The sequence below is a fragment of the Pinus tabuliformis genome, chromosome J (assembly GCF_031772625.1).
Source record: "Pinus tabuliformis cultivar Carrire ecotype Pingquan chromosome J, CPIR1, whole genome shotgun sequence".
In the NCBI taxonomy this organism is placed as follows: Eukaryota; Viridiplantae; Streptophyta; class Pinopsida; order Pinales; family Pinaceae; genus Pinus; species Pinus tabuliformis.
The window spans coordinates 1,172,590,563-1,172,615,404 of NC_142295.1; the positions used below are offsets into that span (position 1 = coordinate 1,172,590,563).

At 33.5% G+C, this 24,842-nt stretch overlaps 1 protein-coding gene across 1 annotated transcript; it reads right to left on the minus strand.

Annotated features, from left to right (window-relative positions):
• Window positions 1-10,613: 10,613 nt before the first annotated feature.
• LOC149231259 (transcription factor bHLH147-like) lies at window positions 10,614-11,162 on the minus strand. The gene has a single exon (XM_089381586.1). It carries the CDS (start codon window positions 11,160-11,162, stop codon window positions 10,614-10,616), a length of 549 nt encoding a protein of 182 aa, XP_089237712.1.
• Between the last annotated feature and the right edge of the window lie 13,680 nt (window positions 11,163-24,842).

The window sequence follows — 24,842 nt, forward strand, 5'->3', positions numbered from 1 at the left end:
TATTTTCTGATGTGAGGAAGCCTTTCCAAGGGATGGAATTTCTGGGATGGTGGTGCTAGCAGAACTTGGAAAGTGTGTGACTACACGGAAGCAGGTGACTGAATTTCCCGAGGGACTATGTAGTAAAGAAGGAAATTCTGGGGATATATCTTTTTTGGTCAGTAGCATTTCCAGATGGAATGAGATGCACATTGGGAGTTTTCCCTCAAACAATGAGCCAATAACTGTTCACTGAGAGGACATGTGATGCCAGATTATAACGCGGGACATTATATGTATATTTCACCTTGCAATGGATTCTGGACTTCCTGGGAAGGAGGTGAATCCTAATATTACTTTGAGGGTGGAGGTGTGAACCTTCAGATTCCCTTGTTGTAGATGCAGGCATCGTATCCTTTTATTTGTTGGTTGAGAAAATGTGCATATGTGTGTATTATTGTAAATACTATATCGAGTTGGATTTATAAAGCTCCATAGACATTATGATTATTTTCTAGTTGAAGCAAATGTGTATGTGTGTATATGTGGTTATTATTGTAAATATCTTAATGATCTATGTCATCAAGCTTTAGTAAACGGTATGTTTGCCATGTTTTAGCAGATGGTCATTGTAAATACTGCAATGAGCTATGCTATAAATTTCCATGGGTAATGTATTTTGTTTTCAGTAATCTTATTGGTTAGAGGTTTCATTGAACACTAAGGATGGCGTTCCCCTAAGGGGGAGGGTTCTGTAACAACCCTCATTAAAGACTCATGTAGAAATATATAAGAGCACGACCCATGGGACATGTATTACAAGATGAATGGTGGGAAAAACATCCTAGTGGGCGGTTATTTGGTTTATTATGGCTAAGGAAATTGGCAAAGGCTACAAAAAAGGCTTTGAAAGGCAAAGATGCATTTATTGGTATTTTATTTATGGAAATAATGGAAATTAGGAGAAAATTAAGTTGAAAGGTCACATGTTGCATGTGAGGATGAAAATGAAGGAAAATAATGGAAAATGAAGAAAATAGAGGCCTCATTCATAAAAAGGATTCTTAGGATCAGTGGGTAACCTTTTTTCAGTTAGTTTTGGAGCTCTCTCATTATTCTCTCTCTCTATCGGTATTGGAAACTTAGATTTTTCTTGGAGCACTTTGGCAATGGAACAAGAAAGGAAAAGAAGGCAAGAGGAAGCAAAGATCAAGCAAGGAAAGGCAAGATCAAGCAACTATAACATGATTCTTTTTAGGTATCGATTTGCATGTGTGTTTTCCTTGCTATATTTGGCATGCATGATATTGAATTTGGTTCTTTGTTTTCATCGCATTGGTTTTTCCAGGTATGAAAATGTTTTCAGTCTAGCCTTGCCATTTCCTGATAGCCTTGATGAGATGGGTTCTCATACTCTGGTTGAGATGGACTATCGGATGGATTCAAAGTTGAGTTGGGTGGATCTTAGAAATGAAAAATACATGGCCTAGTGGTCCCTGAACTAGAACATGGATCAGGATAAAACCACTAGCCTAGTAACCCCTTGTGCTAGAGTGTGGTTTGTGGTGAAGCCAAGATTGTGTGCATCGGTGGACCTAAGAATCCTTTCTGGTGAATGCCAAGATATATAGTAAAGATAAGAGGTGGATTTATCTTTGTTGGGCCTAGTAGTCTTGGGATGGGATGTATGGTAAAGCCCAAAGAGTGAATTTCAGTGTACGGCCTAGTGATCCCTAGATCAGACTATGGATTACAGTAAAGCCTGAGAGACTAGGAGGCACTCAATTTCCTGACAGTGTAGGTGGGGAGCTCTGGTAGTATCCATTCTTGATTGGTTATTTTTGGTTGGTTATGATTCCCACATTTAGGCTTGAAATATGGATTAGTGTTCATTGGATGAAGAGAGACTTGGATCAACCAATCTATGGTCGAGTGGAAAGTGGAAGTCCCATCTCCGGTTCGTTTCTGCATTCATTAATGAGAAATTCATTCCCTTGGTTTTCATGTGTAAATTTACTGGTTTATATGTGGATTTTATGGTTGATGTACTCATGCTATTTTTGTCGTAACTATGCTAGTTATATGTATCTTTTATGACAACAACTATGTATGGATTTCATTATGTTTTTACTTGTGAGTGAATGGAAAATGTATCTATGACCTAATAGATGATAATGTAGCAACTGGCATGAGGGAACAATGGTTCTTAGCGGTTCTTAGATAAATATGAGATCCCTATGCTTAATTATGTCGTTTACACTTGTAGATTACATGTTGGTGATATGTTTGATGAAATGCCTGTCATGGCTAGTAGGGGTCTACTTAAGGGCTTGTTTAACTAATTTATTTTGCAACATTATTTCCCTATTATTTTACTGCTCTTAAGAAGTCGTTCCATTCTCAACAGTGACCTGGGCTCTCGGCCTAAAAAAGTGGCTCAAATCCCAGGGACACTAGCACGGAACTCGACAAATTAGTCCCTAGATGTTGGCATGCAGACTTGTGAGGGTGGTCAGAGGCCCCTGTACGTTGACATGCCAAAAACATGAGAGCGTCCAGAGGGCAAGTGATAAAAAATTTCAGTGGGATCTAGGGGAAAGTTGCCTAAAGTGCTGGAAAGTTTCTGAGGGGTCCTATAGATGATGTGGAAGGTCTGCTTGTCATGTTTCATCGAATCCATTTGCTTAAGGTTACATAGGAGGTCGAGGAAAACTATAGCAGCCTCTCATGACATGTTTACCCTAGTTGGCTGGTTACTTGAGTAGATGTCTGAGGAGGGTGTTACAACAGACTTATGAAGGAACAAAAAAAGTATAGATATACACATAAACATAGAGATGTAGTAGAAATAAAAATTTGTTTCATTAATATCAAAGAAATAAAATATGCTTACATACAGCAATGGAAATAAACTAGCTCGAAGGATAGTGGCTGATCTCTAAGAAGAGATGTGGCAGCTACATGCCTATGAACTATATTAGAATGAGACTCAAAGGAATATTTATTATTGAGAAATAATGGAAAACTATAAACATCCAAAAATCTAACCCTAGGAGATGAAGTGCCAAAATTGTGGGCCTCGTTTGGGTAAATTGGTACATCGACTTCCTAAGGTCGTAACTTTGACATACAATCTTTGTTTGGCTATCATAATATCTAGTTTCGAATATCTCAAAGAGGAGGTTGAAAAGAATTAGAGAATTAAATTGGGACTTTTCCATTTTCTCATTTTGTCCTAGAAGTGTCTTATAGTCCCTCAAAATGGCTCCGGAAGTTTAGGACCCAAAAAAATTCCAAAAATAGTAAGGTATGATACAATTAAGAAAATTGAAAAGAAATAATAGTGGGGGTCCAGGTGGAATAGACGGGTGGACACTAATATCTACCTGAATCATATACTATCAAAATATCAAGAACAATAAATAAATAACTACCCGTAAAACCCTCCCTTAAAATGACACCACATCCTTCATACCTAGTCTTCATATATCTTGTCAAGGACATCTACTCTCAAGTTAGGTAAGCAATAAATCAAAATGAATACATTTTTAGTATTGTGTTAAGGACCCTTTACATCCCATTTCTTTTCCCTCTCATTAAATCATGGTTTCTATTATAGTGTGGTCTCCACTATTTGTAGTCGGTCAATTAGATTTGTGTTTATTTTCAATGTAATTTCTTATACTTCTTTCCACATAGATATAAATTCATATCCATGTGAACTTTACACATACATTAAGGTCAAGAACCAAGCTAGGTTATTACACCTCCCCACCAATGCCCCTCCTTCCCCTCTCCTTTAGATTTTGTGCCATTTTCAAGGTGATTCTTGATGTCAAACTAATATTTATAATGCACAATATTTATCCTTTACCCACCATATCAAATTTAGAGCCTTTAGATTATCTAAAGTATCCAAACTTTTAAATCAAACATGGATATGCTTCTTGCATCACATCTTGTAGTTTGCAAATTTATTTTTCAAGATCAATGTTCTTCCTATGCACCTCTTCTCATCCTATAGCTCAATTATAGAGCATCATTACCTTCTTATTTGAGATGTGTACTAGTTATATATAGGAGTTTCCTGCTAGTTCAACATGAATGAAATCCTAATTAGTAACATGGTTAGGATTGTGAACATGGTTTTTATAGAAAGACACATGGAAAACATTATGATCATTTACTTATGTCGGTAATGCAAACTTATATGCACTAGGTTCTATCATATTTAGGATTTGCAAAGGTACAAAATAGTTAGTTGGAAACTTAGTATAGATCCCCAAGTTTAAGGAATTTTTCTTTCATTTAATTTTCAAGAATGAATGCTTAATAATTTTGAATTTTCATTGTGTTGTTACTGATTATCATCTCCCATGCAACCTTGAAATATTTCTTGATCTTTACCATCTACTTGTCAATATCATTAAGTTATTTTGGTCCAAACATCACTCTATCTCTACACTTCATTTAAGCTCTGAATAAATAGAGTATTTCTTTGACCTTTCCTTTCCCGTGGTCTCATCATCCTCTCATTGTTTACTTGATAGGTCTAAATTTCAAGTTCCAAGCTTCGTGTGGTTTCCGCCAATTCTAAAGTATCATCTAAATCCTTCTACTCATTAGATTCTATCTCTTCATTCCCCAAATTAACAATCAATTCTTTGAATTCTTATTCATGGTCAAAAGGATCTTGTCCTTGATATTCATTGTTCAATTATTTAGTCGACTTCATGATTTTTTTCATACATAAAATTCTCAATTACCACATTAACATTGTGTCCTTCTTCCTTTGGAGGATCAATTATACTATGTCATAGATATTTATCCTTTTATATTTTTGTCCTCTACCATAAATTTCTTATGATTATCTTCTCTTTTCAAACGAGCTCCCAATCAAACATTATGTCACTTCAATGGTTCTTGCATGTTTCTAGTTCTCCATGCCATATATTATGTTTCCCATTGAGAATCAACAAGTAATTTTCCTAGTAACTAGATGTCCCTATTGGTTCGAACTAAGTTTTTCCCATGTCATTATTACCCTATCCTTTCTCTTCATCTCTCTTTTTTTTTCAATATTCCTGGTCTTTCATTCATTTTTTTCTTTGTTAACGTTTTCCATTTTCTTTTCTATAAGTATTATTATTCTTGTAGGCTTTTCCACATGAAACCATTTTTGAGGTTGGTGGAGTATCCTTCCCTTTCATTCCAATACCACAAGTTGAAATATTTAGAGAAATAGGGGAGATCCTTATTTATGGATTTTGGACCATTAATTTAAAATTGAAGGTGATATCTTGACCATTCATGACAAGTTCAAAATTCTCTCAATTTTTTCATTAATAATTATATATGAACATAGATTATTGATCTAGTTTCAGAAGATAAATATTGGCCATTTATGGTATGAATGTTCTCCCTACTCAAAACTCTTCCCTAAATAATGTGAATCATGTAATTGATCTATCTTCCACAAATGTATGAATTGGGTTGTATAATGAGTAAAATGGAAGTAAATAAATGCAATGAAACAAACATGGAGAAATATATCAGAAAGCGTAGTAATATGGTGAAAACCCAACTTCTATTAATAAATGAAATAGAAAAGCACTGTAGAACAAAAACTGGCTAGAATTTTGGTAGTTATGTCTATAAAGAGAGATGGCAATTTCATGCATTTAGAAAAGCTATTACAAGAGGATAAAAGAATAGTATTTTAACATAAAGAAGGAACCCTAGAGGTCCAAAACCATATACCTAGAATATGGAAACCCAAAAAAACTATGGGTTGAGAGGTGTTTAGTTGGCACATCAATTTCCCAAGGGTGTAACATTCACATACAATATCCATTTGGGCCATGCAGTAGCTTGTTGCAAAGAACTAACCAAGGAATATAACTTTCAACTTGGGTTAGGTCATGCCATAGCAATACATGCCCCCCCTAGAAAAATCATAATCCCATAAGTTTGAGACCCAAACAGTCATAGAGAAACTTCCTAGAAGATAGAGAATCATTGAGGTAGTGGAAGAGAAGGTGGGCCATACACATCCCCTATATCAATGGAATGCCAACCTTTTGTGGCATTTGTGCTTTTCTCTATCTAGGGTTATTCCTGTTGCATGAGAGGATTAGGTCAATTATTTTGTTTAGTGGGAATAATAGTGGTTGTTCAAAAAAATCATCTTCCTACCCTCTCATCCCTTTTAAAAAACAATTTCAAAATGATTTTGAGTGGTTGATTTAACTTTTGTGAAGTAAATCCCATCTATTCATGAAAAAAGGGCATTCCATCATGCTTGACCAACTGCCCATCCATTTTTCTTCATTCATGGATGAAAGCTTAGTTCTTCATAGCATGGCTGGGATTTACCCTTAATCTAGATCAATAAGTATAATTCTAACCATTTATAATTCTTGCTTAGCAATTTGATCCAGTGTGTTTTTGGTGAGAGTCTAACCGTTAAGAGAAAATTACTTGAATCACTATGATTAATTGTGGGACATATTCTTAGTTTGTGTTCATAAGATTCACCATTCACTTTTCCTCCTACTCCTTAAACCACCATGAGTAATCATTGGTCTATCCTAGTGCATGAAATCTTATTTGTACTAAAGTGAATTATTTGTAATAATTTGTAAATATTCACCTTATTATAGCTTTAATTTATATCTACAACTGCAAGCGTGCTCACATTGAAAGTCTCGAGAAATCAGCAACACTTCGCAAACTTTTCACAGTTGTGAGACTCCTATCAATCTTACCTTCAATGTCTACTCTATGTAGGAATCTCCTCTTTACCATTTCATAATAGAGTACCAAAAATATTCCTAGTGTTTCTTATGGGTGTATAAAGTTAAATTCAAATGAATTTAAATTTTTAGTTGAAACAATTTATTAGCTATAATGTTATCTATCTGTCATCAAAATTGAAATTTTATTCATGTTTGCCCAGATAAAAAAAATTAAAATATTTACAAAAAAATTAATAAACTATACAAAATATTTAAATAATGTGAGAAAAATTAATAAACTATACAAAATATTTAAATAATGGGGTTCCATAAAAAAAAATTGCACTTGAAGAAATTGGATCCCTCTAGACTCATGTTAGATATGTATTTAAAATGGATCTATGCTGGTAAGTATAAACTTTTCAAATGTTGAATTTAAAAATTATGTTCTGAATAGAAAAATAATGTGATTTATATTTTAAAAAAATGAATATGATATAAAGTAATTAGAAGTTAAAAAATGTGTGAATAAGATGTTTAAATCTTATACTTTTCAAAAATATTTCAGTAAGAGGTTTAAATAAACTATTTAATATTAATGTTAACTAATTTATGTGGATATAAACTTTGTATATATCTGTACATACAGAAAATAAAATTCAGTTTCTATGGCCAAATATTTTATTTGTTCTTAACTTTTATTTGGTCTTATATAATCTATTTACCATTCAAAAATACAATTTAAACAATAAAAAATAACATTTATATTTTACACAAGAAATTTGATCCCTTCAAACTCATATTAAAGTACATTTATTTATTAATTTAATAAAAATTCAAAAAACTTAAAAAAACAGATATAATATACCGTGTATATCCAATCCTATTCTTTTAATCGTAAAAGTACCAAACTCTCATATAACAGATTGTATAGATCCAATAAAAATTTGATGAATTAATATACATAGTTCTCATCTCATATCTATGCATTTGTGTACTAATAAATTACATTACAGCGGATGCTCTTTTAGTCGATAAGGAAAGTTCAGGTTTTTTAAAAGAAAAACATAAACATATATATATATAAGCAAATTGTCATCGTTGCTTAATTTATATATACGTATGCATAATTTTCCCTCAGCTAAATTGTTTCCTTTTTTACTTTAACACAACGGAAATAAATGCAATTACATGTATTTTCTTCCACTGTTTGAGCATAGAAAAACCCCTGATCTGAAAATTAAATTTGTAGGAATGACTTAGCATTGGAAAATCAATTCTAACATTTACACTACAAAAGATTACACAAATGGCTTTCATATAACCGTACTTATTTATTTTACATTGACAGAGAGATAGCTGGCAATACGCAAATTAGCAGAATAACCTAAAGGAAGAAAAAGGACAGCAGTGGTTAGGTCATGACCTCGTTTTGTAGTTGAAAAGCACCACTAAATAATCATATCGGCATCACATATGGAAATTAGAGGTCAATCTCTGCAACAATGGAGGGGGATTACATCTTTTTGGTTAATCATATTCCTTTATCATTAAAACCCTACAAAAATTCTATAGGTTAATCTAAATTAGTATTAATGCTACTTTACCGTAAAACCCTACAAAAATTCTATAGAGTAATCTAAATTAGTATTAATGCTACTTTACCGTTAAAACCCTACAAACATTCTATACAGTAATATAAATTAGTATTAATGCTACTTTACCGTTAAAACCCTACAAACATTCTATAGAGTAATATAAATTAGTATTAATGCTATTACCCATTCTTGAGGGTTCCAAAATTACAAGATGGCGAAGAGCGAAAATGAGAGGAGCAAAAATGAGAGAATGCTACAAGATCCAATGAATCGCAATGAACCAGCAATACAACAAAAGATTAATGAATTGAGCAATGAAAGATGGACGGGTAAGGTGCCATGAGGAGCTAGAAACCTTGGCGAAAGAAATATGGGCGGGTAAGGTGCCATGAGGAGCTAGAAACCTTGGCGAAAGTGAAGCAGTGCACTGTGGAAAAAGAAATAATAATTTAATTTAATTTGTTATTGTTTTTTTAAAGTATTTTTATAACAAATAGATAAATATATTATATTTTTAAATAATAAAATTTTAAATAAAAAATAATAATTGAATTTAGAGGTTTATTCTACAATCCATTTTGTGTTGAGTGGCACTGAGCTAGCAATACAATGCAAGATTAATGAATTGAGCAATGAAAGGATGGAGGGTAAGGTGTCATGAGGAGCTAGAGATTTTAGAAAAAGAAATAATAATTTAATTTAATTTGTTATTGTATTTTTGAAAATATTATTATAATAAATAGATAAATATATTAGAGTTTAAAATAATATATTTTTGATAAAAAAATAATTGAGTCTAAAAGGTTATTGTACAGTTTATTGTAAAAGTCGTGTAAATATATCTTAAAATAAAAATAAACTTTTTTAAATAGAAAAATAATGTGAGATATAATATATATATATATATATATATATATATATATATATATATATATATATATATAAAATTGCTTGTTTATATGATCTAATATAATTTCATGTGAAGTAATTAGAGGTTATAAAAATAAATTGAGTAAATTTTTAATAATATCAACTTTATATATATATATAAAGAATGTTAAGATAAAATATTTTAATGTTGTATTAAATAAAATATCTAAGTGGATTATGAAAAAAATATTTTAATATGAATTAATATTGACTTATACTTAAAAATATATCAATAATAAAAATACCATTTTAATGTGAGTTGATAAAATGGCTCAATTCACATCTAATCTCTATAAGATTCAAAAATACAATTTAAACCATAAATAAATTAAGCATTATCTTTTACAAGCTAAATTTGCACTGAAAAAATTTGATCGCTCTACTCAGGTTAAATCAGTGATTAAGATAAATCTATATTATATAACTAGAATTAAAAAAAATCTAAATTTATCATTAATTATAATTCTTAACAGGTAAGTGACTATCCATTAGCTAATTCGTAATCTTTACCTACACCAAAGATCATTGGCTTACGCCCCTGTGCTAAGCCACTTATTTCCCGATTGCTGAGGGCTGTCTATTGGTTCGGGCATGTGAAATTATTAGTTTAGAAAAGCAGAAAAAAAGCTGGAAACCTGAGCCAGTAGTGCGTGAGTGCCAACTCTGCTATGTATTCTGTAATTCCAGTTCTAGAAAATAAAAGCGGCCAAATTTCCAAACAGAAGCCTAATATTATAATTTCATATTTATTCAGCATTGTAAGCCACTTATTTCCCGATTGCTGAGGGCTGTCTATTGGTTCGGGCATGTGAAATTATTAGTTTAGAAAAGCAGAAAAAAAGCTGGAAACCTGAGCCAGTAGTGCGTGAGTGCCAACTCTGCTATGTATTCTGTAATTCCAGTTCTAGAAAATAAAAAACGGGCAAATTTCCAAACAGAAGCCTAATATTATAATTTCATATTTATCAGACATGCTGAATACATAATCTAAAAATAACTCCAATTTCTATCGACAGATAGAATGCAAAATATATAGACAGTTTCTGGGTCAAATAGAAGCCTGAAGATACAGACTTCTATCCTGCAATTAATATTGGAAGACATGTATGACATACAAACTAAGTTCCTCATCCGAATTCCCTGGTGTGCTTATTCCAAATCATTTAGGATCTCTCTTTAGAAGCGCTACACCCTCGACACAGTGTAATATTTTCTGGTGTTTCTGCGACGTATACCCATTATATATATACTATCAGATTATATATATACTATCAGGTTCTAAGAGCAAAATGTTTTTTATTCATGCCTGTGTGGCCCGAGATTCGACCTTGCGACATTATACCTAGACCTTTCAAGCAGCACAAGTGCTCTAACTTGTGTACCTGCTCGTGAGCGCCTGCATGCCCTGAACCTGTATCTTGAGCGCCACGATGTAGTCCGCGACCTCTTCCAAGAAAACAGGCGTGTCCAGACCGCGGCCTCCGGGAATGAGCTGCCTGAGTATCTGCATACGAGAAGCCAGAGTGCCCTTTTCTGAGCGGATGCTAGTGCCGGACTTGCACGCCCGTCGGAACGCCCGCTTGATGGACTTCTTGCACGGAAAGCTCGTTTTGCAGGGCCTGCTATTCTTGGCAGACACCGAACCGGGGAATTTAACTACATGTCGCCGTTGGCAGCGGGATTTATTGTTCCTGGCAAGGTATTCCCGGAGGATGGCCCTACTCCACGCGGTTCGACCCATCGCCATCATGGCCAGCGACAGATCCGCCGCCTGTTTTACGGCTCGGCTTCGAGTTAAGCCACTGGTAACACGTTGGATTCTACCATGGCGCAACACGGCAGCCAAGTGGCTTACATATTTCCATTGAAAACCAGCCCTCCATCCCGCTTTCTGCTTACCTCCAGCACACCGTTCCATAGAAGTTAAGCAAATATAGAACCTCAACTACAAAACAAAACAGAAGCTTCTGCCAATTCTCTCCACCCTGCGAACTGGGAAGGAGGCGGCAAGGAGGTAGCGAGATACAGAAAAATGTGGTCGGCTTTGGCTCGGCTTTAAAGGCGGAGAGGAGATTTGAGGGTTGAGGGAGCGGCATAGACCTAACATGTGTCGAGCACGTTCTACGAATCTTTGTACGTTTGAATTACATATAACATTAAATGAATTGTGACCTTAAACATCGGACTGAGATCATGGGTTTCAACCGGAGATTCAGTAAGCCTATGACTCTATTTTTAATTATAACAAGATACACGCCAGCAGGTTCAAGGTTGCATTGCATGAAACAGGTAAATGGCACGCTCTCCACCACACAAAGTCAAATTTAATTATGTGATTAGCCTTGTCATACACGCTGTCCACCACATTAAAGTTTAGTTTAATCTAGGTGATGAATCCAGTCAGATAAACTCAATTGCTGATTTCAACAAAATAAATAATTATTTAATATATATAATTTTTGAAAATTAGAACTGACTTTTAAATCATTTTTATTATTGTTTATAAAAAAATAATAAATGAATTAAATATATATATATAGATATAAAAATATTAAAACAACATGCTCTTGTTATGACATTATTTAACTAAATTGAAAGGTAAAAGGAGCATACATATTTTTGAGATAATTTTTTTTTTCCCTACTACTAAAAAAATTCCCATTTAAATTCAAATTCCATAAGCCTTATTCCAAAATAAACACATAGACATTAATTTGATAAATATATGTTTTTAGGTATATTTTAGTAATGTAAGTTGTTTGATTGATTTCATCGGAACCTTCCAAATTTTTAATATTTTTTTCTAGGAAGATCAATTATCTTTGATAACCATTGTTTGGAGATAATTTTTGGTTAAGTGTCAAAATGTTGTTGCTAAGTAGTCACAATTAATTTTTTTTTAAAGAAATTAATTGTAATAATGTAATGTTATATCTTATTTGCTATTTTTTGTAGTATTTATATTGACATATTATAGACATGTTTGGAATAAGTCAATGGTCTTAGCACTGCTTTAATTAAGATAATGATTATCCTTCCTCTTTTTAGTGACATTGTTTAAGTGTAGTCTAAACAAGCTATGATTTTGTCTAAAAGAGATTGGTTTTTCTCGTATGATTTTGACGAAATTCAATGGAATCAAAGTTACAACAGTTAAGTTTCAAAGTCGAGGGGTTCTTCAAGGTGTTGAATCTATTTCTACTATTAAAAAATTATTCTAACACTTCCAATTTTAGATTAAAAAAAAACAAATTCTAATAATATGGGCAAAATTGTTGCCTACATAACTCATATTGCTCTTATGTTAGATATCTATTTAACTAGAAGTTAAAAAATATCTTGGATCTATTCTCTTGTAAGATACCAACCACATGTATTGCAATCAAGAATTGAGCACTTCAAAAGCAACATTTATCCAACAACCTAGTGATGCATCCAAACATGGAAAGAGAAGAAAATGATTTTATTATTGACATATAACATAAATGTTCTCCAATGCTTCGTGTCCCACATATACAATCTTAACTCATACAATAAAGAAACCATAAATGAATAGGTAACTCGGAATAGTTAAAACCAATATCTACTACATATTCATAACCAATAGAGAAGTACTTATGTTTATAATAATTCTTCACCAAATGGGTGGAAATAATGACCATTCCACCCATAGGAATTCTATTACAATAGCCACACCTGAATCTACAAGGGAAAATTAGATATGACAATACTTTAAATCTCTCTCACTCAACTCAAGTCACAAATTGCACACATACACATGTAAGTTACACTTTGGATAATTTCCACTACAACACTCCCACTCAACTATCATGTCTTCCCCCATAGCTTGCACAACACTAGGAATGAGATACACTTTAGTGAACCATATTCCTTTAGTTTATTTCCATTTCCCCTCCTAATTCTCAATAAATTGTCTAAATAATTTCATCCACTAGGAATTAAGTATTTCAACATCAATAAGGTTTTCTTTCCTCACAAACATTATCCACAAATCAATCAAGTCATCATCCTAATCACAAAGTTCCAAAATCTCAAGAATAATAAACAATCAACTCACATTAAAAATGCCCTTTCAAATGAGACCACATGCCTCATACTAATTGTTCATGTCTCTTGCCAAGGACAACTTTTTCAAGGGTAGGTAAGAAATAAATGAACATGAATACTTTGTTAGGTGTTCTGCTAAGGACCCTTTACATCCCCTTTCCATTCCCTTTCACGGACTTAGGCTCCTTATTATCATTTAGTCTTCATCATTTTCATTTGCTTAATTAGATTTGTATTTATTTTTAATGTACATTCTTATAGTTCTTTTCACATAGTTTTAAATTCATATCCAATTAAACTTTACGTATACATTTAGGATTGGGACCAAATTAGGCTATTACATGTCCCTAGCATCACCCCTCCCCTCTCCTCTCCTTTAAATTATGCTCCATTCTCAAGGTAATTATTGATGTATATATACATCATACAAACTAATATTTATAGTGCACAATATTTATCCCTTATACACCATACCAAATTTAAAGCCTTTATCTTGTCTAAAGTATCAAGACATTCAAAACAAACGAGGATATGCTTTATGCATTGCACCTTATAGTTTGTAGGTTTCTTTTTCAAGATCAATGTTCTTCATGTGAACCTTTCCTTGTCCTATAGCTTAGTAATGAAGTATGAATACCTTCTTATCTGAGATGTATATTGATTATATATAGGAATCTTCTATTGATTTCACTTGAATCTAAGCTTAATTAGTAACATGGTTAGGATTGTGAAGATGTGTTTTGTGTAAAGACACATGGATCACATTATGACCTTTTATTCATGTAGGAAATGAAAACTTAATGCAATAGATCCTATCATATATGGTATTTTAAAATGTTATAAATAGTTGGTTGGAAACCTAGTATAGATCCTTAAGTTTAAGGAAATTTTATTTTATTTAACTTTCAAGAATGAATGCTACATAATTTTTATTTTTCATTGTATTGTTCCTAATTATCATGTCCCATGCACCTTAAAAATTTTCTTTCTCTTTACCATCGACTGTTCAATATCCATGAATTATTTCAGTCCAAGCATCACTATATATCTACACTTGGTTTAAGCTTTGACTTAGTAGAGTATTTCTTTGGCTTTTCCTTTCTCATGGTTTCATCATTCATTCATTGTTTACTTGATAGATTTAAACTTTAACTTCCAAGCTTCCCATGGTTTCTTCCAATTCTAAAGGTCCATCTACATCGTTGTACCCATTAGATTCTATCTCTTTATTTCCAAAGCTAACATTCAATTCTTTGACTTTTTACTCATCATAAAAAATGATATTGTCCTTCTTCGATATTTCTTGTTCAATGGTTTAATCAACCTCATATCATTTTCACACTCAAAATTCTCAATTCCCATACTAATAGTGTTGTCCTGCTTCCTCCAGAGGATCAACTATAATATTTCATAGAGATTGGTGCTTTGAAATTATTCTCCTCTCCCATAGCTTTCTAATGATTATCATATTTTTTCAATTGAACTTTCAATTAAATGTTATGTCACTTCAAAGTTTCCTGTATGCTTCTAATTCTCCAAGTCGTATGTTATGTTCCCCATTGATAGGAAACATGTAATTTTTCTAGTAGCTAGATCTTCTTATTGGTTTGAGCTAAGGTTTTTCCATTTGATTATTTATGTTTCCCTTTTTCCTCTCTCTTCCTTTTATCAATATTGCATGCCTTCCCTTCATTCTTTCTTTCTTAACTTTCCCTCTTTTCTTTTCTTTAAATATTTTTGTTCTTGTATGGTTTGTCACACGAAATTCACTTTGAGGTTAATGGAATTGTGTTCAATTTCATTCCATTACCACCAGTTGAAGTGTTTTAAACTACATGGGAGATCTTTAGTGATGGATTTTGGACCATTAATTTAAGATTAGAGGTGACATTATGACCATTCATGGTAAGTTAGAAATTTTGTCAAGATTCCTCTTAATCTTGTAGGTGAACATAGATCATTTATCTAGATTTAAAAGTCAAACCTTTCCTCTTTATCCTAGGGAGGCTCTCTCTCCTTGAAAATCTTCCCCAAATAATTTGAATGATACATATGATATAGCTTCCATAAATGGATGATCCAATTTGTAAAATGAATGAATGGAAGGAGGGAAAGGAAATAAAACACACATGAATAAATATAATAGAACACAATGTAATATGTTGAAAACCCAACTTTTGTTAAGAAATGAAATAGAAGAACACTATAGAATACAAATTGGAAAGAATGGTGGTGGTTATATGTATAGAGAGAGAGATGAAACTAGACACATTTACAAAGGATATTACAAGAGGCCAAAAGAATGGAATTCCAACATAAATAAAGAACCCTACAGGTCTAAAACCCTAACCCTAGAATATGTAGTCCCAAAAGTTTTATAGGCCCCAAAGGTGGTTAGTTGGTACATCAATATCCTAAGGGTGCAACTTGGGGCGTACAATAGCTCATTGTCAAGAATTATCTGAGGGCTATAACATCTGAATGGATATAGGTTATTTCATGGCAACTCATGCCCCTTGAATTAACAAAAAAATCAATTAGGGCCTCAAAACAACCCTATACGTTTGAGACCTAAAAGGTGATAAAACAATTGTCTAAGATATAGAGAACCATTGATCTAGTGGAATAGATGAGTGGCCATAAATATGTCTTATATCAATGTAATTTCAAAATTTTGTGGCATCCACACTTAGCTCTCCATAGAGTGTTCTTTGCCTTGCATGAGAAGATGGGGCTAGTTAATTTTTTTGGTGGGAGAAATAGTTTTTTTTCACAACAATCCATTTCCTACCCTTCCATCCCTTTTACAAAGCACTTTTCAAATGATTTTTAGTTCTTGATTTATGTTTTGCGAAGTAAGTCCCATTGATTCATGACAAATGGGCCTCCCATCATTCATGATCAAAAGATAGCAATTGATCTTGGTTCTTGGGTGAGAAGCTACTTGTTCATAGCATTGTTGCAATTTTTCCTCAATTTTTTTTCCTATCTATTGTGAATAATTATAGATTGTTGATCTGGATCAATAAGCATAATCCTAACAATTCATTATAGAAACTGCCCATTAAGTTACAATCACCACAATCAATGATGGATTATAATTATTGCTTACCAATTTTATCTAAATTATTTTTGGTGAGATTCCAACAATCAAGGTACAATTACTTGCATCACTATCATTAACTATTGGTCTCTATTCTTAGATTATGGTCATAGCATTCACCATTCACTCTAGATTAGGCCCCTTGCCTCCCACCCCACAAGCCACCATAAGTGATTATTGACTATTAATCTATATTAATGGGTTAAATCCTAGTTGTTTGCAGCAAGAGCCTCTTTTTAGAGTACATGCATATAAGTCATTTGTGAGGGACCATAATCCATCAATATGAATTAATGGGATAAATCTAGGATATTCATGGTAATGTACCTTTCATTAAGGTGTATGGGGATTGAAATGTGCATATTATTCTCTATTATTGGTCTTATTTTCTCACCTCTTTCATTTTTTCTCTCAAACATAATAGGATCCATCTAATTATGAACTACTCACCCCTCTACTACGCCCACCCCATCTCAATTTTGACATAATGCACCTCAAATTTTGATAGAATTCACCCTAAGTATTGAATCCATCAATTGAATAACTAAAATATTCCTACAATTTTCCCATGGGTGAAAAAATACAATAGACCTATAAATAGTAAAAAAACAACAGTAAACCTATCAATACCAACTAAACTTCATATTAATTACTCTATTACCAAGTCAAAATAATAATAAATAACATAATGTACAGTGTCAACTTTATAAAACAAATAGTAATAAATAGTATAGTATACACCATTGATTTTATAAAACCAGCATAGATCCATCATAAATATGTATCTAACATGAGCCTAGAGGGATCTTTCAAGTGCAATTTTTTTATAAACCACATCATTTAAATATTTTGTATAGTTATTTTTTTTTGGAGCGAAGAGGAGCAAAATTTCAACTTTAATGTTGTAAAATAACACTCTCCACTCAATCAAAATTTTTACTTATAAACCAATTTAAATTTATTAAATATTTAAAAATATAAAATATTAAAATACAAATTTTTAAATAAACAAATAAAATAAATATTTACTTATTTTATAATAAAATTTTCACACATCTATATTATACAATATTTTAATTCATTCACTAAGTTAGGGATTTCATCTATGTTAATGGATAGATATAACTTTTGTATCAATTTTTCAATGAAGTACAAGCCCCCTCCCAAAAACACAAAAAGTAACTTTGAGATTAACCATAATAAAGATCTAACAAAACCTTTACATAGTAGAAAATTTGTCAAAATATAATAAATATTAAATTAAGCATTAACATATCTAACAAAATCTTTACTTACTGTAAAATTTGTGAAAATATAATAAATTTTTTATTAAACGTCACGATCTCTACCAAATCCTTCAACAGAAAATTTGTGAACATATAATAAATATAATGAATATTAAATTAAAGCTTACCATATTTCACAAACATGAGAAACGCATGGTTGAGGGGAATCTGAAATTGACGCATCATAAAAAGAATCTGAGCTATCTTCACCATCACAAGACGGGACATTCAATAATTACTGCAGCATGAGTTCATTATTCATACCATTCATACCTACCATTCATATAGGTATTCATAGTAGAATACCTGAACTTATTTCTCCCGCACCTTGGGCGTGATATTTGATCTGGGTGAGAAGCAAAGCCAATCTAGGATGCGGGGAACATCATTTGAAAGGAGGCGGAGTTCGTAAGGTGACTGTGTTCAGCTGGAAACAACGGAACGCATTGGGATAAACCAGAACTTGACTAAAAGTCATCTTCGCTTCGGATCTTCAGCCGTTTATGTTGTTTAGTCCTGTGCTTTTTTATTTAGGGTTGCAAATTTTCAACTTCTGTATAGGCTAGGGTTATTTCAGTCTTGCGTTTATATTTTAGTCTTGCGTTTATACGTGTGAAAGGGATTAAATTATGTGAGGTATAAACTTTGTAAATTCAAAATATTTTAAAATTTTACTCAAAAACATTTCATCTCGATGAACGTTTCCTAAATTTTTGTTTTGGGTGACAATTATATATATGCTTTATATGTGAACGCCATGTTAACCGCAAAAAAATTACGAACCACATCGTTAACATATTTTATTAAACATTAACATTTTTTTTACGAACCACATCGTTAACATATTTTATTAAACATTAACATTCAAATATATTTTATTTATGTTTTATATGGTTTTTGTAATATTGAGAAGATACACGAGGTAGGTGGTCCATCAATACAAGTCCAGCGATGAAGAACCATTGGCCTAAAGTAATCCATACCTAGTTAATAGTTTAGGCTATGGAATAATAATGTTTTGATTATGTTTTGTATTAATTTTGGTAGTGGTATAGTAGTGTTAGGACTTTACCATTGCCATGATGATGTTATGATTTTATATTGCTAGGACTATGGTATTGTTGTTACAATGCAACAATTTTATTTTGTTGTGAAAATGTTATCATGTACTATTGCTATTATAGTGTTTTCATTGTGGGCTTTTACTCAATGAAACTTTGACTTATCACATGTGTTCTTTGCATATTAAACAATACTTTTAATTTGACTACATATTGGAAAATACCTTACAAAACACATTATTTAAAGCTTTACCAATATGAACCAAATACACCTTCTTAATTTAAAAAACCCCTACCTTCCTAATTTAAAAACACCTACCACATCCTTGGAACTAGAAAATAAAAGATAGAATACTTAGTGATGTTGAGTTGGACTCAGAGTCAAAACATGAGATTGAAGTAGAGATAAATTCTACAAAAGTGGACATTGTAGAACAATTGATATACTTAGTGAAGGAAAACACTAATGAAAAGATTAAAGTTTTATGCTCTGATAGTGTTTTAAATGCAAGACTCTCATTCATTGGATGGGGAGCTTTAAAGGTACTTTGGGTACAAGAGTGTTTAGTACTTCATTCACATTTGGCTTTCCACGATAAAGTTAAATGGTGAATTACACTTTGGTGGGATATGCTATAGAAGGATGGAGCACCCAAACAACAAGAGAACGTTAGGATTTGGAGGAATATGGTGAGAAAAATCAAGGATAAGTACCTACCCACTTATTACCAAAAGAATTTATGTAAGAAGGTACACAACTTAAGGAAAAAAGAGATTATTATCTTGGAGTACATTGAGGAAACTTTTAAACTGTCAACCAAATCATGGATTAAATAAATGGAATATCAAAGAGTGGTGAGATAAATGAATGGATTAAAATACCATATTCAATATGAGATGAGAATGAACGCTTTTTAGAATGTAGATGAATCTTATCAAGTTTCATTGAAGGTGGAAGAAAAGGTTGAGAACAAAGAAAATGTTTTATGGAAAAGGTATAAGAGGCCAAGGTAGAAAAAGTACTACTAGAGGAAATGAAAACGAAAATGAAGAAACTAGTAGCCAAAGAAATAAAGGAAGAAATGGCACACCTAGGGCAAATGATGGGATGCGTGGATGCCTAGTTCTACGATTTGGATTGACTACTGCTCCTCACACTTCGTGAGACTTATGAATGAAATATTAAAACCATTTTTGGGGAATTTAATATTTAATAGGACCAAGGAAGGACAGCTATAACATCTGATAAAGGTGTTATAATTACTGAAGGAAGAGAACTATTGATAAATTTGAAATCGTGCACCTCTGTAAAGGAGGATTTATCATAATTGGGATTTCTAATTTCGAAGGAAGGCTCCAAGATGGCTGCTAAAAGAGAAATAGATATTTTGGATTGGCCAACATCTACATCTACATTTGATGCAAGAATATTTCATGGTCTAGTGAGCCTCTATAGGAAATTTATTTGAAATTTTAGTGATATTTGTGTGCCACATACAAAATGTAATAAGAAAGGGAATTTCCAATCGGAAACAGTGAGCATAAAATCATTTGAAAACTTGAAGAAACTGATAATTGAACATTCAATTTTGATGCTCTGATATCTTATAACATGATTAAAGTGGAGTATGATGCAAGTGATTTAGAAATTGGGACATTTTTTAGTCAAGAAGGAAAACCAATGTATTCGTCAACAAGAAGTTGAATGCTTCTATAGATTAGTACTCCATTTATGATCAAGAGTTATTTTTTATGATACAATCTTTGAAGAGGTGGCAATATTGCTCGCTGCTAAAGGAAGTTTTCCTATTTATTTATCATTAGGTCCTAAAATACATCAATATTCAAGTTTGTCTTAATCAAATGCATTCAAAATGGATTTTGTTTTGTAAAATTTACATGTTAGTTTTGAAGCATAGATTGATAATGTTATTAAATACTTGATCAATTGAGGTTGTGTGACTATAACATATGGCGGAGTTGTATGAAGAGTATGGACATAATCCCGATAGGCATGAAAGACACCTTAGAGTATTAATGGAAATCCATATTTGGATTTCCATATCCAAGAATTATTCTCATTTAAGAATCAAAATTTCTTCCTTATATTAAACTTGATGTGCATGTCTATCTTTAAAGAGATATATAGTGGAGATTTGGATGGAAATTTTGATGTTGGAAGGACAATCATGTTAGGTGAAGGAATGATGTTTTTGGCCTAGCCTCAATAAGATTGTTAATGTTTTTTTGAGTGCTATAGGAATTACCATTTAGCAAAATGAATGAGTAAGAACATGGGGTTATATACACCACTACTATTATCGAAGAGGCCATGAGAAAATGTAAGTATGCATTCTATTTCGGGACTAACTAGAATATAGAGAGGTCATGATTTTGTGATGGTTGTAGTAGACATGTTTTTTAAGAATGAATATTTCATTCCATGCAGATAAAAAAAATGATTTTATATAAGTAGTTGTTCATTATTTCAAGAACTTATGAGATTTACTGGACGATCAAGGAGTATCACTTCTTCTAGAGATACCTGAGTCATTCGAGAATTTTTTAGGATGCTTGAAAGAAAATGGGACCCAAGATATTGTACATTTTAGGATATCATCTAAAGGATAGACTGACCATGATGGTTAACTAGTGCATTGGAAATTTGTTAATAATCTTGAGTGGAAAAAAATTTAGAACAATGGGATTTGTTTCTGGCCTAGGATGAATAGGCTTATAATCATTTAATACATAAGAGTTTTGGGAAAATTTTATTTTATATTTTTCATGGAAGGTCACCAAGGGGAGCTTTGGATTTATCTAAGTTCTTAAATATGGAGAATAAAAGGAGTTTTGACATAAGTGAGTTTGTAGAGGACATATGAAAAATGCATGTAGGTCAAATTAAAGTTGCAACAAACCAGTGCCAAATATAAGCAAGGGCATGATTATGTTGGAAATACTGAGAGGGGGGGTGAGTCAGTATTTCTTTTTCCCACTATTGTTTTACCATTTAAAACATATATATTCAGAACACAAGATGAACAGCAAGAATAAATGCTTTTATTAATATAAAATATGCAGTAAAATAGATACAATATATAGATTGTCACAAACAGTTTCCAAGCTCCAACTTGGACTTTGGTGAGGCTCCAACCTCTAGAGCACCAACTCTGTTTTGCGAAGACACCAATCTTGGACTTAGGAGCACCAACTCCCAGGACTTCAATCCTATTCAGTTCTGAGGCTTCAACCCCAAGGAATCTAATCCTTCTTGCTTCTGAGGCACCGACCCCAAGGACTCCAATCCTGCTTACTTCTGAGGCACCAACACCAAGGACTCCTATCCTTCTTGCTTTTGAGGCACCAGCCCCAAGGACTCCAATCGTGCTTACTTCTTCTCTTAGAACTCTTTTTGCTGAGTTTTGTCTATTTACAGCTTCACTGTAGTCTCCAAACTACAGTATCAATGACAACTAGTCTTATCTTGAAGTAGTCTTCACAATTCTTCATACTGCCCACACAGAGTGTCCAGTACCCTTCATGACTTCTGATAATGTCTTCACGCAACTTTAGTCAGTCTACTGTTAGCTGAACTAAGCTCTGCATAAAGAACAACTTCTTGTTCAAGCTTATCATCTCAGTTGGGTGCTTCTCCCCTTCGACTATCTGCTATCTTGTTAGCCCTGCTACCCTCTTTCTATTCTGCCGCATCCTCTCGCTGCCTCTATCTCCTCTAGCTTGTTTTCCATAGCATTCAACAACCTTCAACAACATTCACTGCTGCTGCTTCTGCTATCTCACACTTTGGTTCTTCGCGATACCAACAGCCTCAACTGTCCTCTGTTTTTGCTACTTTTATGCATTCCCATGCCTCTGTCCATTCATTTCCTCTTACTTGCTGGCTCTTTGGCTTCCTTTCTCCACAGGCTCTTCGGCTTCCTCAACGCTCGCTTATTCTCTCAGTTACCTCCTCGCTTGCTTCTTCAACTTCCCATCTTTCGATTTCATCTGTCTATTCGTGTTCTCAGGACACGTTGATTCAATGGAGTGCACCAAATAATCCACGGAGAACACATCTTACTGATTACAAGACTATGTTGGAATATTAATTCCAACTGCAGTGCGGGGACAGTGACGGCAACGCAGACATTTGCTGAATCCGCCATCATGTAGCAGCAAACCATTCTGGAAAACTGCCTGACCTTATCGGACTGCTTTTTCTCAGCAAGTGGTTTTCGTACAAACGAGTCCGATGCAATAAAACTCTGCCACGCGTCCTTTGTACATTTTCAAAATAGCCTTTCCATCGGAACATAACGTTCAGCAAATAAAGGCCTTCTGATATTCACCTCAACCGTTCGATTTCTTGAGGGCAGATCAATGGTTGACGGACAAAAACCAATCTCTATCGCAATCAACGCTTCTGGTCGGGAAACCTTCTATGTAGCATTGCGATGGGCGGATGCGATAATATATTAAACCATAACACAATCCCGCGTCGGGTCCGCGTACATTATCGCAATCGGAGGTTTCATGTGGCAAGGCTTCACGGCTTGCGATATAGTGACGGATGCGATATGGTATTACACCATGGTTTATATTCCCGTCAGGTCCGCATCCTTATCGCAATCGATGATCACAAAGGGCTGATGACCGATGGGCCAATCCACTTGTGGATGCTATATTGCATTGAACCCTATTTTATATGCCCGTCGGGTCCATTCCTTTCATCGCTATCGGGGATCGCAACATAACTGCAGTCACCAATGGCCGATGGCCGATGCAATGGACGGGATGCGATATATTATTCAATCAAACTTTGATATGCCATCGGGTCCGTGTATATTGTCGCAATCCGAGGCAGGGCCTTTACCAGTCCTGATACCCGCTCCGAAATGCCGGATGCGATATATTATAGACTGTTTTTAATAAGTCCATCGGGTCCATGCCTCTATCGCAATTGGCAAATTATAGCGCCATCCCTTATGACTTGCGATCACTGCGGATGCGATATGATATTAAGGCAGTTTACAATGGAGCCGCGGGTCCGTGTTATTATATCGCATATATATATATATATATATATATATATATATATATATATATATATATATATATATATATATATATATATATATATATAGATATATATATATACTCCTCAGTACTCCTGATAGTTCTTTCTTTGGCATTATTGCATCGATAGTGTATATAGCCCTGTCTATATATGAGTTTTATAAGTTTTGTCCTCCGATATATGAGTTTATGGCATATATGGCTCCCAATAGCTCCCGATAGCTATTATGTGCATGATTATATGATTTTCGGCCGCCGATAGTGTTAAGGCATATGAATATGGGTTTTCTCCTTCAATGGCTCCCGATAGTGTTATCTGTGGCATATATGGCTCTGTTTGCTGCATTTGCTCCTCTGATGGCTCCTCTTGCTCCGATATGCTCTGATAGCTCCTCTTCTTTGGGTTTTCTCGTCCGATGGCTCCCAATATGCTGTGTATGCTCCCGATAGGCTCCTCCATTTTCTCCTCTTGGCTCCTTCTGCTCCTCTTCTTTGGCTCTGTTCTACTCGCTTAGTTTGCTCCTGTAGTTCCACTAATTCTGTTTCCGCATATATATATATATATATATATATATATATATATATATATATATATATATATATGGCTTGTCCTGTAGCTCCTCTTGCAGCTCCTCTCACTCTGTTCGCATATATATATATTATATATATATGTGTGTGTGGCTCCTCTTGTAGCTCTGTCTGCTCCTCTTGTCTCCATCTGCTCCTCTGGCTTGGTAGTGTCTTCCAAAGACCTCCTTGCATATATGAATGCCTCTCTTCCTCCAATATCCTGTTGTGTGCTTTCATATGCCTCCTTAGGTAGCTCCTCTTGCTACCTAACCTATGACCTATGTTATGAAACTTTAAGCATTCTACATTATTCATGAATAAGGATTCATGATTTCTTCCTGCTAAGTTGTTTCTTGGAGGTTTTCGGAGACTATAACATCTATCTCTATGAGATGGATGGGAACAATAACATCTATCTTTATGATATGCTT